At 32.9% G+C, this 13,335-nt stretch overlaps 1 protein-coding gene and 1 long non-coding RNA gene across 3 annotated transcripts in view; one reads left to right on the top strand and one right to left on the bottom strand.

Annotated features, from left to right (window-relative positions):
- Window positions 1-13,335, bottom strand: part of LOC111510172 (deleted in lung and esophageal cancer protein 1) — a 90,447-nt gene that overhangs the window by 13,756 nt on the left and 63,356 nt on the right. For both annotated transcript variants that reach the window (XM_074185128.1, XM_074185129.1), the window contains exons 16-17: window positions 9,664-9,792; window positions 366-627 (exon numbers count right to left, since the gene is read on the bottom strand). In XM_074185128.1, the coding sequence (XP_074041229.1) occupies window positions 366-627; window positions 9,664-9,792 (391 nt within the window). The remainder of the gene's footprint in view (window positions 1-365; window positions 628-9,663; window positions 9,793-13,335) is intronic.
- Window positions 10,053-13,303, top strand: LOC141486688 (uncharacterized). Its single transcript, XR_012467986.1, has 2 exons — window positions 10,053-10,239; window positions 11,939-13,303. It is a non-coding gene; the product is annotated as an uncharacterized lncRNA (long non-coding RNA).

Below are 13,335 nucleotides of genomic sequence, written 5' to 3'. Positions count from 1 at the left end.
TGCGACGAAAGGAGATTGCAGTCTATTATCTGTGATATTTCAAAATTTTTCGGTTGAGTTTTCAACTGATTTCCAAGTTGATTCAAGTTTTCTGATAGACATAGACAGAGATATCATAATGCAACTCTCTTTTCACTACATGGTCGTCTTTATCGTGAACAGAAGTGATTTTCAACGCTATACATTTTTCAGTTGTTTCTTGTTATTGTTAAAGAATGTGTGTCTCTCCATTCACGACTGACTATTGTGACTATTGTGTGAATTTGAATAACAGTATTTGCATCAATGCATAATGATATTGAATTATAAAAATGACATCGAAAGATTTTTCTTCAGAATGAATAAAATATATGCAACTGAAATACCTCATAATTGGATTTTTTGTTAGCGAATTCAATGCCATAGGAAAAACTATAGGACATCCAACAACATCAATGAGCAAGGAGAAACTGAAGGCGGGAATTTCTGGTATTTCAATCATTACTTCTTCTGAGTAAATTCCAAAAGTGTTTGCGTATATCCATATGTTTATTCCAACTGAACCATATTTTGGAAGCGGGCCATTCTCTACGTCAAGAAACACAAGGATTCCGTACTCGTTGCAGATTAACTCGTCCCAAATTTCACCTGAAATATAAGTTATACTATTTGTGTTGATTGTAGAGAGAATGTACATTGATTGTAAACACAATTTGAATAAGGAGAGCCATGTCAATCTACAAAATTGGCAACTTCAACAAACACTGCTTTTCAATCAAATAACTTCAGTGATCAGTATTTCTTGCTGTACTCTGTGAAAAGTAATAAATGCTCATCATGAATGCAAAACGCTAACAAGGTTCTTGAACAAAATTTTGTGATTTTGTTTGAGATTCACCACAGCTACTATAGGCGGGTTTATGAAACTTCACTGATACCATCTTTTTTTTTATCGCAAACAGATCGCAAAAAAAGAATTAATGAGTGTTTCGCCAGTTTTCTACTCGCAGTAGCATACGTTCGGGTATTTGATCAAGAATACTTGTTACAACCGATAACTATGTTTATTTATTTATATACAATCATTGTTGATACAAAATTCCAAATAAAAATATCCATATAATGATAAATAGGTATGCTAATTTAAGAAAATATTAGATATAAGCAAAAATTAGGGTATTTTATCATCAAATAAATCCATTGAATCTTTCTTGAAAATAATGATTGGTGGTTTTACAATTTCCTCAAATGAATGGTCAAATTTCCACATGTTGTCCTCTTCTTCATAAACCAGGGCTGAAGCCTTTGAAAATGGTAAAAAGTTTAAAAAAAATAGTAGGACGAAACCCATTCAAAAAGGGTAAAAATGTTTTATCTCGATTTCCGGCAAAACTAAAAGTCCTATGAAAAAAAAATGAATGGAAAAGTTGTAGGTTATAAAAAGATATGTAACTTTTGTATTCACAATTTTTTTCACATAACCTCCAAATTTATGTGAAAAATTCAAATAACCAATTTTAGTTTTTTTTTCTTTATCAAAAAAAATTTTTTTTCTACGAAATTTGGTAAAAACTTACTTTTTTATGTCCCAAATACACTGTGATTTATTTGATTTGAAATGTTCATTTTTTCACTTCATTTTGAGTTAATTTCAAAAAAGCACCCTAATTTAAAATCGAACACTCTCGCATCAAAATATCAGCTTTCTTCAAAAAATCTGTGTGCTTTTTGTACGATTAGTATGATTAGTTTGATCTTCCCTTTGAAGAAGATCACTTGGTGATCGCAAAACGTGTCGAGGTGTTAAAATAACCGTTTGGTGTTGGGAAAAAACTCCACTCATATTTATTACTACACCAAAGGTTTCAAACATTGCATTACAAGTGGATCTTTTGAATCAATAGGCATTTTGGTACAACTGTCAGAAAAACTTGACATTTCTGCATCTCTATTGATGCGTAAATGTTTTTTTTTTCACCGTGAAAAAAATTCTTTTTTTCACTGCCAAAACGATTGACAAAATAAACATAAAATATTACTTTTTTAAGGATCTATTTTGAACAGTGTCATTTAATAATTGATTATTTATCAGAAAACAATTTCATTTATTGGAATAATAATTGATAGTGAAGTTAGGACAATTACTTCCAACATACATTCCCGAAGATGTTCCAAATTGCTGCTGATCAGAAACGTAACATATTTCTTGAAGAGTTGAATCCACAATTTCATCAGATATTTTAATCTGTTTGGAAGAAGATGAACCATTTAATATTTTGTTAGAAATCTTAATTTTGTTGTTCAAACTATCTTCTTTGAATGCTTCTGCTACGGGTAGATTCCCAGCCACCGTGACGTTTCATAGATGTAATATTTCCTCCTGCATTGGCCAGAAGACAAGACAAACTAGAATTTCTCTTTTTTTATTTATTCCCACATGTTGGTTGATACAGTTTCTTCCCGAATATTTAAAAAATGATCTGTTACTTTTTGTATGAGGCGGACGTAGTGCTGTAACTTACGGTATATCTCAATATAATCAGAATTTGAAACAGTAAATGTTCTTGCGCAATTCTGCCGCCAGTAGTAAAAAGGCGGCAACTACAATTTTTGATGATTTTCAGGTTTAACGGCCGGTAAGTTGGTGTGACTGTTTTCAACCTATACACGAAGTTTAAAAGCGGTAAAAGTAGTCAGTATAGATAAAAAAGGCGAATCAAATTGGCCGTAAGTTCGGAGCGTCATCAGTTCAGGAAGTTAAAAGGTGGCAAGTAGTAAATATTTAGTGAAAAAGCGGTAACTACAGAAAATGTTGTCAATTACCGCCTTTTTATTACAAACTCCTCGATTGATATATGTTAGTACTGACTGTTTTCTTGTCGGTGTCACAATTCGTGTTTATATTTTCTAAGTTAGCGTAACATAGTAGTGGTCAGTACTGTAAATGAGTGAGTGCTGAGTAGAATTGTCAATAAATAAAAATAGTGCAAAGAATCGATCTTTGCATTTTGTTGAAATAATATTTCACTATAATGTCGACAAGTAGAGGTCATCTTCTAGTGGCCTTAGCTAGAAATGAAAACCTAATGTCTAACATTGTAAAGTGTAAATCAGCGAAAACAAATGAAAATGATGATCCTACTTTTTCTCCCCCGGACAAATCTTGTTACCGAACTAGTTGTAGTAGTAGTTTTCACTCTTCAAATCTTCCTTGCACGCGAAAGGAGCTGCAGGAATTACAAAATATCAATTGCGACAGTCCCAACACTATTGTTAATATCAATATAGAAATATGTGATGCAGATTTTCAACAAAATGATTACCTAGGTAAAAATCATTTTTTATATTACGAACTGATCATCTAATTGACACTCATTATTTCAAGATGTTGAATCTGATAAGATAACCAATTGTACTGAAATTAGAGAACTTATATTTGCAAGAACAACTTCAACGTCCGATTAGCTAGATGTTCCAACGATATTCAAACAACTCCAATTGATGTTTATGGTAAGTTTATAACATACTACTTGTGGTTTGGGGGTGGTTATTATTTACAATATTTGCAGACAATAGTTGGAATATTTATATCAACAGCATAAATGAATTCATTTATGTCCGAGAGAGTAAGGATGATAGCAATTCAGGCGTCTTCAAATATGGTGAAAATGAGATACCATCAGGCTCAGCTGTGATATTGAAGTATACTAATTCTTTTACACATGAGCATGCACCATTTTTACCAGTCTCTAATGAGAATAGCAAGATTATACAGCAGATTATAATAATTCCGACACCAATCGTGAAAGTAGATTCTGAAGACCAATTCAATCAAGAACATATTATGGATCCCTCGAATAGTCTTTTATTGGTTACCAAAAAAGGTAAATCCAGAAAAAGGCGTATTCTTTCGACGCCACTTGTTGCGAGAAAAAAAGCCGAAAAAAATTAAAAACGAAAAGAATATTACGTTAAACCTCCATGTTCAGTCAATTGTAGAAGAAAATGTATCTCGCATATAGATGAGAATAGGAGGATCCAGATAAATGATGAGTTCTGGCAAATGAGCTGGGATGCACAACGTCAGTTTATTTTGAATAATACTCAAAGGTTGAACGTTAAAAGGCAAACTAACAGAGTTGATGTTTCTGCTAGGAAAAATAGCTACACCTATCACATGAAGAATGAAAATGGTACCATTTTTCAAGTATGCAAACCTATCTTTCTGACTACCCTTGGTTTCAAGCCAAGCAACGACAAAGTTGTTCAGAACACTCTCAATATGTCTGTCAATCACCTTACGTTTACACGCGATATGCGAGGTTTGTATATCATTTCGGTGTTTAATACAATTTTCCGCCTACTTCTATCCGAAGTTTACATTTCCTGGCCTCAAAGTAAGAGGCAAAGTCGTACCTTGTTATTTGAGGGAGGCGGAAAAATCATATGTATAACATGGGGGTGAAGTGCCTTTTCCTCCCTTGAATGATCAATGCCCTCCGCTACGCGACTAAAACTTCTTACTCGGGAAGAAAAGTAAAACTTTTTTCCCTTGTCATACAAATAGCTATTATTCAATCAGTATTACTTTTCAGGAAAGAAGCCTTCTACCAAAAAACTTGACAGAACTAAGATACGGCTCAATATTGAATCATTTCACCCCTCAATCTCTCATTATCGTAGAGAACATGCTCCTAATAGACGGTATCTACCAAGTCATTTAACTTTGACATATATGTGTAAGGAATTCAATAAGGATAATCCAAATTTTGAATGTTCGTATGACGTATATAGAAATTATTTGAAAGAACTCGATATTTCCTTTGCCAAACTTGGCCACGAAGAGTGTGAGATTTGTGGAGCATTTGATCAACACGAACACACTAAAGATAATCTGCAAGCAGATTGTACTACTTGTAATTCATACAGCTGTCATGAGGATAGAGCAAATAAATCCCGAGATCAGTATCGTAAAAATGCCAAAATGTTGAATAGACGTGTGCTTCTATGCGGATCTGCAGATGGTCATAATGCTACCACGCATGGATCAATATAAAATTGTCCTATTTACCCCGAGAATCGTCTTATTCAATGAAAGTTTTGTTCCTGTAGGTGTACATCAACGTCAATTGAATCCCATTGCCATTCTATGGCACGAAGGAATTTCTGGAAGGAAAAAAGAAGACATAATCAGTAGCTTTTATGCATTTTTACTCAAAAACAGGGATGCTACCACGATAACCCTTTGGTTAGACAACTGTTCGGCACAAAACAAAAATTGGTGTTCCTTCACGTTTCTGGTCTATATTGTTCATAATTGTACTGAGATTAGTGCAACAAAAATTCACATAGAGTATTTCGAACCAGGACATACATTTATGAGCGCAGATAGTTTCCATCATCAGGTGGAACAAGCGATGAAGCGTTATGGAAATATTTATGACTTTAGTGATTTTAAAAAAAGCAGTACAAGACGCAAATTCCAAAAAGGTGTCGATTATTTCCATATAGCCAAAAGATTTTGCAAATTGGCTGGATTGAACTTCGCAGGCCAAACTTAAAAAAATTAACCCTCGGTTAATTTGTGCAACTAGGGGTAAGAATACCCTCATATACTGGACAGATTTTGATGGTGAAGCAGTTGAATTGAATTTTTTAACAGCAAAATCAATTAAAACAGGTATAACAAAACCACAATTTCGAAGTGTCTTTCGTGGTATACCTCAAAATAAAAAAGATACCATCATCAAGAATTTATGTTCCGGAGAACAGGAAACAGTTCTGGCATAAAATGCCCGTTGAGGACGTTGCCGATTTGAACGTTTTTCAAGAATAAAAATTTTATGTTATTTTCGTGTCTAATAAAATTATTTTCTTATATTTTGCGTTCATTGTATTCAAGTGATCTGAGAAATTCGAACATTGATTCGTATTTTTGGTACTTGCCGCTTTTATATAACGTATTACCCTACTATTATGAAAGTAGTTGAAACGGATGCATGTGATACAATGTAAATGTTGCCGCTTTCATGTTACGTATCGCTCTAGGCTCCAAATTGTATCTACGTAGTTAAAACGATGCATGTGTTATAACTTCAATATCTAAGGACACAAAGCAAAAATATATATTCCAGAACACAAACACTTCCATATTCTTTACTAACGAAACGAAATATTTTAAAGTTCTTTAATTTTTTTCGTGGCGTAGCACAAAAACGTTTTTCGCCATTTTCTCAAAACTGTACTTATGGTAATTGCCGCCTTTTTGCTGCAGGCAGCAGAATAGGTCTCCGTATCAGGTATTTCAACAATCAATATAGATCCAGCATATTCAATGGCATGAATAGTTATATGTAATAATTATTCACGGTGACAAGCACCGCTGATAAATTAGGACAAATAAAAAAATATAGAAATTACTACTAATCTTACAAAAATGTGATTATACCTTATAAAGTAAATTCGTTTCGTTATCAGCGTCTTGAATAAGTGTGTTGCTATCAACCCTTGATAAAACTTTAGATTTCATTGCTCGGTATCCGATGGTCTCTTGGTGAAACTCATTAGTCGGACTTCCATTGTCTAATATGATATAAATTGATTTGAAATCCCTGAAAGAATCTGTGAAAAAATTAAAAAGGTTGGCTGAAAAATAACAATTATATCAGGCAAAAAAACTGAAATTACAATGAAATGAAATATAAGCAACAACCAAAAAATCAGTTTCGACGTGGAAAGCCTCTATACCAACTTCTCTGTCAAAGAAGCACTTCAAATCATACAGAGGAAGCTATCCGAAGATGGGAACCTGAGAAATAAAACAAATTTACCGATATGGGTAATCATGGAATTTCTAGGATGCTGTGTACGAAACTGCTACTTCCACCTGAAGGACGAATTCTTTTCGTAAGTTGAGGGACTGCCAATGGGATCGCCACTTTCACCGGTTATAGCCAATATATATATATGGAGTGGTTGGAAACTCTGGCCATTGAAGAAACCCACAAGAAGCCCCGAGTTTGGTTGAGATACGTGAACGATATGGAACCATGGGAATGCAGAACTAGACACCTTCCTGAAGTACATCAACGTGAGTCGTTTCATCAATTTCACAATGGAGAAGGAAGTCCACAACGAATTGACATTCTCAGACGTATTGGTGAAGAGGACCGACACTAACTCCCACCAACCGGTCAGATTCCGCTATAACCAATGAAGCGGAGAGACGGAACCGGGGATAGGTAAAAGCACTCCAGTCATCACCCGAAGACTATTGTGGATACTAACAATCGAAACGTCGTGAAGTAACTTGGTTTGGAATCTTTCAATTTTTAATTTTCATTTCTTGTTAATAATATTTCAATTTTCATCCCGTGTTATAGTTCAATTCAATTTTCATTTTTTGGTTGTTGCTTGTATTTTATTTCATTGTAGTTTGAGTTTTTTTGCTTAATATTATTGTTATTTTTCAGCTAACCTTTTTAATTTTTTTACAGATTCTTTCAGGGATTTCAAATCAATTTATATCATATTAGACAATGGAAGTCCGAAGTAATGAAATGCACCATGAATAATTGTCAACTACCTTCAAACAAGAGGGAACAATTTTGAAAACCTCCTTGTATCAATAATTTCCTTGACATTCAATATACTTTTTAACATTGAATAGATACTCCATAACGTAGGAGATTCTATAATTTTTTATTTTTCCTCAAAACAGCACATAAGCATATTTTTAGAAACTTTTCTACATGTTTCTTGTCGCTTCATTCACGAAATTAGTTATATTTTAGGTTGGGTATACTAATTTGGATTTGTCCGCTATCATATTAGATACTATTGCATTTGCTTTCTCAGATTTATCTAATGGGGTATTACTACCACTATTATAATCAACATTCATCTTCTTGAAAATAACTTGAAACTGAATCAACTACGAGCAAACACAGTCAGTCAAACACGCGACGCGGCGTGCCAACAAACCGTTTTGGTAGTAAGGACACAGAAAGACCACTGGATGCTGTGAAATCGTATCGGAAGGCAACAATATAACAATTTATTTTCAAAAGAGAAAGTAATACAAATCATGAAATTATGAAATAACAAAAATTATTTGGCGCTCTGGTGCGACTTCATTGATTCCAGTGGCGTATTTACTTTTTCAGCTGCAGGAAAACCCGGAAAAACATGCAGCACTACATCATCTGAAGATCTTGATCTGCCAATGTCCTCTTTTTTTCGTAATAAAATCTGTAGGGTATCTCCAGAGGCTCCAATAAATTCAAGACATCGCTAGAACATTTACTGACACGACTATCGTCAAATTTAAACTAGTCTGGTTCGTCTTTGACCAATGCGTAATACTGGCCAGATTCAACGCCAGAACCACAGTAGACAATGACTGCATGAAGTATTGATAACATTGAGGATAAAATGTATGCAAAAGAAGAGTATTATTTAGTTATTTTGGACTTATTTTATTCAAACAGAAAAAATTTTTCAATACGATTCCACTGAAAACATTGAATAATATTTTCAAGATAAGAGTTGTTTGAAAAGATAACTTAACATATATATATATATATATATATATATATATATATATATATATATATATATATATATATATATATATATATATATATATATATATATATTTATATATATATATATGTTTAAGTCTATATAAGTGTTGATAATACTTTCAAACAAGTCTTAAACAACCATGTTGAGACAAAATTTCGATGTTGAACTATAGTGTATGTTGTAACTTTACTTTTTTGTAGGTGTTTTTATATTCACATTTTATATTTCTAGACTTACATTTATATGCATTTTTCATAAGCTTTGTCCACAAGACTTATTCTTAATGACAATAAAGTATATTATTTTTATTATGTGCCATTGAAAAATGCTCTTTTTAGGAACTTGATGCAAAAATAATTATTTTGATCCTAAACATATATGAAGATCTCTGAAAATTCTGTGACATTTTTTGGCATTGAAGCAATAAATAAATCAAGTTATAGTCGGTAACTGTCCAAAAAAGTTAAATGCTGATTTACTTGATACCGTCTAAACTTAATTGGTCGAAGATTGGAATTCATCAATATTGGACCTGTAAAAAAACCCGTCCAGGTCACGTCCTTTTTGTAAATGCATCTGTTCGGTAAATAGTCCACATTGTTATGTATGGACGACACTTATATCCACTTTTTCAATAATTCACGACAAAAAGTTCATATGGAGAGGTATTTCTTAATGAATTTTCATTTGGTTATTACTTCTGAATTAATATATAGATGAAAAAAAATAAGAAAAATATTCATTAATAGATATGAAACAAACCCTTTTAAACAATTTTTAAAACAATAATCTTTCTTCCAGCCTATCAAAAGAAAAAACTATAAACAAGTTCCCCCTACGCATATTGATTTGCCATTAATAATATATTGTTTTTGGATTACTCATTTTCTTTGTACTATTGGAGAATTTTTGATAATGCTTTTTGAAACCAAGAATTTATATACCAGGACTCAATTAAACCGCGACTAAATGAAGATGCCAGGAGTTAAAAAAAATATATTTCTCAGAATAAAAAACGTGTTGATCACAAAAATTTTAGCTTCTCAAGTCAGCAGTTGATAGTAACGAAGAATAGAAAAAATGCAACAGAATACTTACTTTTTTTTTTTAGTTTCACATCTATCATCGAAATCTCAGATTTATTATCAATAGGAAAATTTTGAGCTTGAATCGAAAAACTTGTTTCGATTGGGGTCATATTTTCAATGTAGACTGTCACCTTTTTAGCTGAAACAAAAGAATATTATTTCCTCCAATACAGTAAAGAAAATTGTGTCAGTCCTTCATACTTTCGATTTTAATTCAGTCAGTATTATAGGAAAACAGACGATATTGAAAAAAAGACTCTTGAATGAAATGATTGAAATAACATAGCATGGAACAAAATGTGTTAACAACAGGTCGGATATTTAAAAATTACACACCTTATATTTCAATTTAATAAAAAAAATTAAATAATAATTCTGAATCATGACCAGACGACTTTTTCCAATTACAATTCTCATTTCTTTAATGGGTCTTTTTTGTATTATAAAAAACGATTCACCGACAGTTCAGTTTGTTAATTTATTCGTGTCTGTGTCAACGTTTTTCGTGAACCTGTGCATGTATTTATATTTCATGTCAAATTGATTTACTTTTCACCCTTATGGAACTCGGAAAGCTGCCCTAAATGTAATTATTCATCAACTTTGTTTTCTGTAAAGTATTCGAACCATTTTATTATTCTTTAACGATTGTTATTCTGCATAATTTACTTTGTTTTTAAGAAAATTTTTTGCCAAAAAAATTATCCTATCAAATTTGTCTATTTCTAGTCATGTGTGTCGAAATAACCAATGAAACCATCATTACACTGATAACTACCCATGGATAGTTTTCACGGGTAGTTATCACTTATGTCATGACATTGCTAAGCAACCAACACAATAAAGTTGTTTGACATTTCAGTAATTCAATTTATTTCGAAAATGTCACTTCCTCGCTTTGGTGTTCAAAATGATGCGGCAATTGACAAAATCATTGAAGAAAATACACCAAAAAATACTGTCAATAGTAAAAAATACACTTGGAAAATATTTATGGAGTTTTGTGACGCCAGAAAATATGAATTGGATGGAAATCGTACTCTCGAAGAGCTTGCATTAATACTCAAGGATTGGGCGATTAATATGAGAAAAAAGGATAGCACAGAGTTTAAGGAGGCTACTGTTGAAACCGTATAGAATATAACAAGCAAATTATTACAAGAAAACTATTACAAGGAGTATAATATCATGCTAGATCCCTTTAAAAGTGTTGCATTCAAACAAGCGCGGAATGCACGCGACGCAGCACGAAGAAATTTACAAACAGATCCCACTAAACGCAAAACAAGCTCAGTACCATTAACTTCAAATGAAATGAGTAAAATTATAAACTTTTGGGATGAAAATACCCCTATAGGACTCCTACGCAAATTTTATCACATAGCAGCGGTGGAATTGGCTTGGAGAGGTGGTGAAGGTGCTGCTTGCTTAGTTGATTATTTTCATATCGAAAAGGACAACAATGGATCTCCAACTAATAGGATAGAATATAATACAATTTTCAGTAAAACCAGCCAAGGGGGTTCAAAGAACTGCGCCTCTAGCAAATGGTTAGTTCAAAATAGTGATAACAATGCTTGTCCTGTCAGATTATTCATTAAATTATTATCAAAACGAGGCACAAATATCAAGACAAATAGACTATTTTTAAGGTCAAATCGTCACTGGAAGACAGGAAGCGATAACTGGTATGACAATATGCCTCTGGGTAGAAATATAATCAACGGATGGACGAAATCTTCTGCTGAAGCAATTGGCTTGGATACGAAACAGAGGAAAATAACCAATCACTCTAATAGAGCAACTGCAGTCAGTCAACTAGCTAAGAGTGGAGTTCAAGAACAGCAATTGTTGAAAATTACTGGGCACAATAATGGAAATTCCATAAAACCTTATTTGAATATTGATCAGGAACATCATAACCAAATAATCAATAGTATGTGTGGAAACACCTATGCAGTAACCGAGGCAAATACAGCAAGATCAACGGAATATCATTATACGAATTGTTCTTTTAATAACTGTGTGTTCAATAAATAATTTTGTTCGAATTGCAAAAAATTTTCTCACCGAATATCCCTCGAACATTGATAAATAACTCAATTTTATCACAACTTCCTCAAGCACGTTATTTTAGGTAACATCCCTCCGCCTTCGGCGTCAACGTGCTTTCGAAAACTGTGATAAAATTATTTCGTTAGTTATCAATGTCCTTGGGATATTATAGCTGAAAACTACATTCTAGAATTTCATTTTAATATGTATGTCTTGTTCTTATACTTCAGAGTCCAGAAGATTAAGCAATAAAGTATTGAAACGTCGACAATTTAGTAATTGATTTTCTTCAACATTTCGACCGAATTCTCGCCAACTTGACAATCGAAATCATATTCAATGGAGAATGCCCTATTGGCATATTCTGCGACCTCAGCAGGGCTTTCGACTGAGTCAATTAATATCAACTCATGTCAAAGCTTCATTCGTATGGTATATGGTATAAGAGGTGTTGCCTATAACTGGACTTTCACTACTACCTTTGATTCTAAGCGCTTGGATGTCACGATGGGTGTACCACAAGGATCTGTGCCAGGTCCGATATTATACCTTCTTTATATAAATGAAATCGATATCTTCATCACAGATTCATTCATAACGATGGACGCTGATGACACATCTTTGGTGGTGTCCAGTAATGTGGATCAACTTCTGTTTGAGAAGTGTGAAAGTACTCTGAAGTCAGTTGTGAATTGGTGCGGAAACAATTCATTGTACCTCAATGCTGAAAAACTCAGTTGGTGAGATTCCACAATCGTCAAAGACAGTGCGAAAAAGTACAAGTTCAAATAAATGATCAAACACTCAACAGTTCAGATGATATCTATACAGCATTTGTGGGGATAACAATGGATGCCTTTCTGGCTTGGAAAAATACTGCACCCTCGTGATGAACAAATTGAATTCATTGTGTTACCTTTTCACAAACCTCAGCATTTTGACACAACAACAACTATTATCATTATATCACGCGCAAGTTGCGTCAAGGTTGCGATGTGGCATATGTATATGGGGTAACTCTACCCTAGCTTCAGATTTGTTTTTTGTACAGAGAAGAAATATTCCTATAGTAGCAGGAGTTCCTAGTGAATTTTCATGTAGGGATATATTTCGAAAGTTTAGAATTTTAACTCTATTCTGTATGTACATTTTTGAACTGTCAATCTATGTATTTGAAAACAAGAATAGGTTTCCTTCAAATTAAAGTATTTATAATGTGTACACTAGACAAAAATGTGATCTCCATGTTCCGTTTCGTCAATATACATAAAACAACATTAAATTGTCCATCAGAGGTAGGCCTTACTTTTTTCAATAAGCTCCCTAGGTGTCCAAAAAATGTAACAAACCCCAATAAAGTCAGTAACTTGTTGAAAAATTATTTGATTGAGGAATGTTTTTATAATTAGCAAGAATTTTACGATTCGTAATATGTAAGTGTATCTGTTCTGTATTTTATTTTCATTTTGTTGTTGTTGTTTCAATAGTGTTGCTTATACTGTGAATTTTGTGTGATAGCTTTATGTGTACTTACACGATGCCAATATATGTTATCTGTGTCTAATGGAAAATAATTATTATTATTATTATTACTATTATTTCAACATGTACCTTATTGAAAGGAAGG

The sequence above is a fragment of the Leptinotarsa decemlineata genome, unplaced genomic scaffold, assembly GCF_025532065.1.
Source record: "Leptinotarsa decemlineata unplaced genomic scaffold, Ldec_3_MD MMD2_tig00026363_RagTag_RagTag, whole genome shotgun sequence".
NCBI classification, from domain to species: domain Eukaryota; kingdom Metazoa; phylum Arthropoda; class Insecta; order Coleoptera; family Chrysomelidae; genus Leptinotarsa; species Leptinotarsa decemlineata.
The sequence above is the reverse complement of the archived record's forward strand: the minus strand, read 5'-3'. Positions and strand labels throughout refer to the sequence as shown.